Source organism: Tupaia chinensis, unplaced genomic scaffold (genome assembly GCF_000334495.1).
Source record: "Tupaia chinensis unplaced genomic scaffold, TupChi_1.0 Scaffold138260_1, whole genome shotgun sequence".
Taxonomy (NCBI): Eukaryota; Metazoa; Chordata; class Mammalia; order Scandentia; family Tupaiidae; genus Tupaia; species Tupaia belangeri.
The window spans coordinates 303129-308173 of NW_006198158.1; the positions used below are offsets into that span (position 1 = coordinate 303129).

A 5045-nucleotide genomic window follows, 5' to 3' on the forward strand; every position below is an offset into this window, starting at 1 on the left:
TCCATCTTCCCGGGGGGGGGCGGGGGTGTGATTTCTTGCTTTCTTTCTCTGTCTCTTTCTCTCTCTCTCTCCAGTGAGTACATGTACCCTGTAGCAAAAAATTCTCTTAAAAGAAATACTTTGACTTAATGGGATGTTTTTGTACTTTGTAAGAAGAATTGAGCATATTGGTTTAAATCGTAAGGTTTAGAATTGACCTGCTTTGGGGTCTAGCAGTTAGTGTAATGGCTATGTTGCTGGACTCCCACGTAGTCAACCGTGGTTTGAGTCCTAGACCTGGTGGCTTAAGCTCACGCTGGCCGCGTGTGTGTGCCCAATATCCCAAGAGGAGAGTGGAGGAGAAGGGATTGTGGCGTGGCCATCCCCCCTGGGGGGTGATTTCTCGCTTTCTATCTCTCTGTTTCTCTCTTTCTGGCGAGCACTCGTACCCTGTAGAAAAAGCCTCTCCAAAAAAAAAAAAAAGGAATAAAAAAGAAAAAAAAGAATTGACCTGGTTTCAAACCCTGTCCCCCTCACTTAGTAGCATTGTGACTTCAGACAAATATCTATTCCTTTATCCCCAGTGTGTAGATAGTACTCTTTACTTCACAGGGTGAATGTTGACATTAAATGGGGTAGCACATATGAAGTGCCTAGTGAGTAGTAAGTCTTGATACATGAAAGCTGCTGTTTGCTGTTATTATTACTACTACCAACATCATTACCAAGTTTTTATCCAAATGAATAAATCTCTAATGACAAGATTTCAGGTATCATTGACCTAAGTAAGTGCCTGTGAAATCATGTGTGTGGCTACCTGTTATTTGGGCCTGGGCCTGGCTTTGTCCCCTTCATACTTCCATTGACTTGGCTTTGGTACCACCTCTATGATGCCCATACCTGCCTCTTTTGAGTCCCCCTTCCACTCTTATGCCTAGAGAGGCCAATGAGATAAATACAGGATTATTTACATTATTATTTATATTAATATTAACAATGCAAGGCAGTATATATAACCACAGATGTCAGCACCTACTTTAATTGACTTCCCAATCCCGTTCCTGTTCTTGCCCAGTTGAGGAAAACTAAGGCCCAGGAAAGGGACGAGTTATCTAAGGGTGTAAATTGAGCCAGTTACAGTGATAAGGTCAGAACCCTTCACTTTATCCTGTCCTTAACTTGCCTCTGTAATTATCTACCAGTGGTGTAGACAATCTAGGGTGTGGATCAGAGGTGAGAAGAAAACACTGTGGACTAGTGCATGTGGGGAAGACTTTCTGGAAGTAGTCAGCCCTTGCTTCCTCTTGGTAATAGGCTAATTTGCATTCTTGTTTTTGTCTTGGTAAGCCTTTTTCTGTTACTGTGTTATATTATATGTGTTGGTTGGGAGCAGGGGCTGGGTTATTGCTTGTTTGTGTAAATATTCGTCTTTCTCCCAATCAATGTCTATATTTCTCAGGTTCTTAGCATCCTATTTCCCTCCTCTGTGGTTGAACAGAGACACTTGTTGAGCCCAGAACCAAATGACTAACCTACTTCTTTTGATTTCATTTTAGATCAGTGTGCGTGTGACTACGATGGATGCAGAGCTAGAGTTTGCCATCCAGCCCAACACCACTGGCAAGCAGCTGTTTGACCAGGTATGCCTACTCCCCTTCTCCCAATAGCTCCTACCATAATGCCAACCATCCATACCTTCTTGTCAGATAATCTCTTCCTATTTGTTTCTCCAAGACAAGTTAAAGCAAAGATTTACCTCAGTCTTAATGAAAAAAAAAAAAAAAAGCGAAGTTTGACTTTGATAGTCTGCACCTGTGACCCAGATTAATCTTATTCTTGGTCCTGGAAGAGAAGAGGAGTGTGATTCTTGGCCAGAAACTTTAAAAAAGTTAGCACATGATGTCTTTCAACTTCAGGAAGATATAAGTGATTTCTTCTCTATTTTAATGATGAGGCTCAGAAGTTAAATTTAACATAATTGCACCCAGTTGGTATCTGGCTAGGATTTGAACCTCACAACCCTGACGAGATTGGTGTGCTAGTTCTGAAAGATACAATTTTCCAAACAAAGCCAGTGAGAGACCTGAGTCTTCATGCTGGTTGAGGAGAGGAAATGGAGAAAACCTAGAAGTTTATGACTTACCATACAGAATATCAGGTTGTCTTGTGAACTACCATTTATTGTTATTGCACCACACTACCTCTGTTACTTTTTTTTTTTGCTCACTAACAGAAGGAAATCAACTTATTTTCCCTGTGTTAGTAAGCTCTATGTATATTTCTTCCATAGGAATGTTGGGACTTGGGATAACACTGTAGATGATGGATACAGGAGGGTACTTCATTCCCTGCAGATAGGCCATGGAGGTAATTATTTACTCCTATTGGTGAAGAGGTTGTTCTCATCTCTAACCTAAGAGGTGTCCCTTCACTCTGAATAACCATTATCAGTAATGATGTGTTATGTAATATAATAGCCAACTATGGGCTACAGAATCCTTTAGTATTTAAACACTCCTTAGGGATCAAGGGAATATTACATCTGTGGCCACACTTTCAGGAGCAAAAATAGGTCTCACAATTCCAGATGGGCCATTATCCCATTTTCCCACCTGCCTCTGGTGAAGTGGCAGTCTGATTTATTGCCCAGGATGTTGGAGCCATGTGTCACCTTGATGGACTGATTCTCCAGGCCCTCTTACTTCTCTTTCTCCCTTGCTCTCTGGGTCCTTGTACTATATGAGGTCTTCCTTAGAGTTGGGGAGGGGAACTTGTGTTTAAATGGGCTATTTCTATGAATAATCTTGACTGCTTGACTGGTGAGAGGAAAGACAAAGGGAAAAAGCAGCTGATGTGGGAAGGGGCTTTTTTTTTCATTCAGATCTAAGAGGAAGGAAGGGATGGCTAGAAATCTGAGGGCAGCTTAGGCATGCCTTTTGAGTCCCTGATGTAATGTAGAGTGGGAAATTGTCTATGTGATAAAAGTTAACATTTGTTAACATATGCCATGTATGTCACAAAACCCTGTGAGTATAGGAATTAGTACTGACCCCATTTTACAGATGGGGAAACAATAATATCTTCACCTTCCTAGCTAGACATTGGGAAATTATTGAACTTTTGTAGTTAGTATCCTCATCTTCCCCCATCCCCACAAAAACAGTTCTAATACCTACCTCCTAGGCTTTTTGTGAGGTTATAAAGGAGTATATTATTATTTATATCTTGCCTGTTAACCTAAATTAAGGTGGCATATAAGGATGCATAAAATCTAGAAAGAAGTTAGGAATAGAGAGAAAGGCAATAAGAAGATACAAATAGGGAAGAGAGTGCTAAGCACAACATCTGGCCTGTAGTAGAGATGAAATAAATAATAGCTCCCTTTCCAGTACCATGATGCTTCTTGTGTCAATGAGCTAAAGTTGGGAGATGAGCTTGATGAGTCCTCAGAGTATCTAAATTTAGATTTAACTGGATATTTAAAAATAAAACTCCCTTTTGTTTGTTTTTATTATTTACATTTAAATACTATACATTTTCACAGAGTACAAAGCATGTTTTTTCCTCAGCACAAATACAGTACATATCAGTCAAGACAAAGATATTATCCTATATATTATGTCCAATTTTTTTTTTTGGTGAGATTTTCGCTATAGGGCGCATGCGCTCGCCAGACAGACAGAGAGAGACATTAGAGACAGAAAGCGAGAAATCACCCCCCAGGGGGGATGGTCACGCCGCAATCCCCTCTCCTCCATTCTCCTCTTGGGATCCTAGGCTCACACACACACGCGCCCGGTGTGAGTTTTAAGCCACCGGGTCCGGGACACGAACCGCAGTCGACTACATGGAAGTCCAGCGACATAACCATTACACTAACTGCTGGTTCCCTTATGTCCAAATTCTTAAAAGAAACCACAAAGAGGTGAAGGAAAGCAGAATACAAATAGAAAAATAAATAAAAAGGTAGAAATGATAAGAACTAAACAAATTCTGGAGCCACAGTACCTAAAGTGAAAACTCATTAGATGGTTTCACTTGCAAATTTGACAGGCATAAAAAAGAATCAGTGACACTGAAGAGAGACTAATTGAAATTATCCAGTCTGAGGAGCAGAATGAAAGAAGACTGAAGGAAAATGGACAGGACCTGGATCTTGCTTCTTCTCTGGAATTTGTTTTATTTTGTATAGTAAAGGGTAATCATTTTTATTTAATTTGTGAAAATATAAATTAGTTTGAAGAATATTTAAACACACATTTTCTAAAATTTAAAGCAACATGCTGACATTCATATAGCTCACAAGTGATTATAGTGCTAGTCTGGAATGACCAAATATGTTTTGATTATATTAAAATTGCATTCTCCCTTTACATGTAGGTTTTATATTAGAGAGCTTTAAAAGGGACATGCTGGTGAAATTGAAAGGGCATTGGATAGAAAGTTAGAATTTTGGGAACCAGCAGTTAGCGTAATGGCTATGTTGCTGGACTCATGCCAGGCGCGTGTGCCTGCGTGCCCAAGATCCCGAGAGGAGAATGGAGAAGAAGGGATTGCGGCGTGACCATCCCCCCCTGGGGGGTGATTTCTCGCTTTCTGTCTCTATGTCTCTGTCTGTCTGGAGAGTGCACGTGCCCTACAGTGAAAATCTCTCAAAAAAAAAAAAAGAAAAAGAAAGTTAGAATTTTTAGGAACCAGGTGCTTGCACAGCAGTAAAATGCAATACTCCACGAGGCAGACCCACCTGGGAAGGTTACTGGTTCCCATATGGAGATGTTCTTGAGTATGTCAGCCACACATGTGTGGGCTGGCGAAAGCTGCATTATGGCATCAAGACTCTGTCAGTGCACTCTATCTGTCTGTCTCTCTTTCTCTCGTTCATGGAAGGAATAAAATCTACAAAAACATTTTTTCTTCTTTTTAAATTTTTAATTAATTAATTTACATTCATTCACTGAGCATTGTAACAGCATACAAAATGTGATTTCCTATCCAAAATATACTGCATAGTGGCTTAATCATACAAAATTCAATAATTTTCCATTTCTAGTTTCATATATATATAT

At 40.0% G+C, this 5045-nt stretch overlaps 1 protein-coding gene across 1 annotated transcript in view; it reads left to right on the plus strand.

Moving 5' to 3' along the window:
* MSN (moesin) overlaps window positions 1–5045 on the plus strand; it is a 91001-nt gene that overhangs the window by 46925 nt on the left and 39031 nt on the right. The window contains exon 2 of the mRNA XM_006161122.3: window positions 1536–1619. Coding sequence (XP_006161184.1) covers window positions 1536–1619 — 84 coding nt within the window. The remainder of the gene's footprint in view (window positions 1–1535; window positions 1620–5045) is intronic.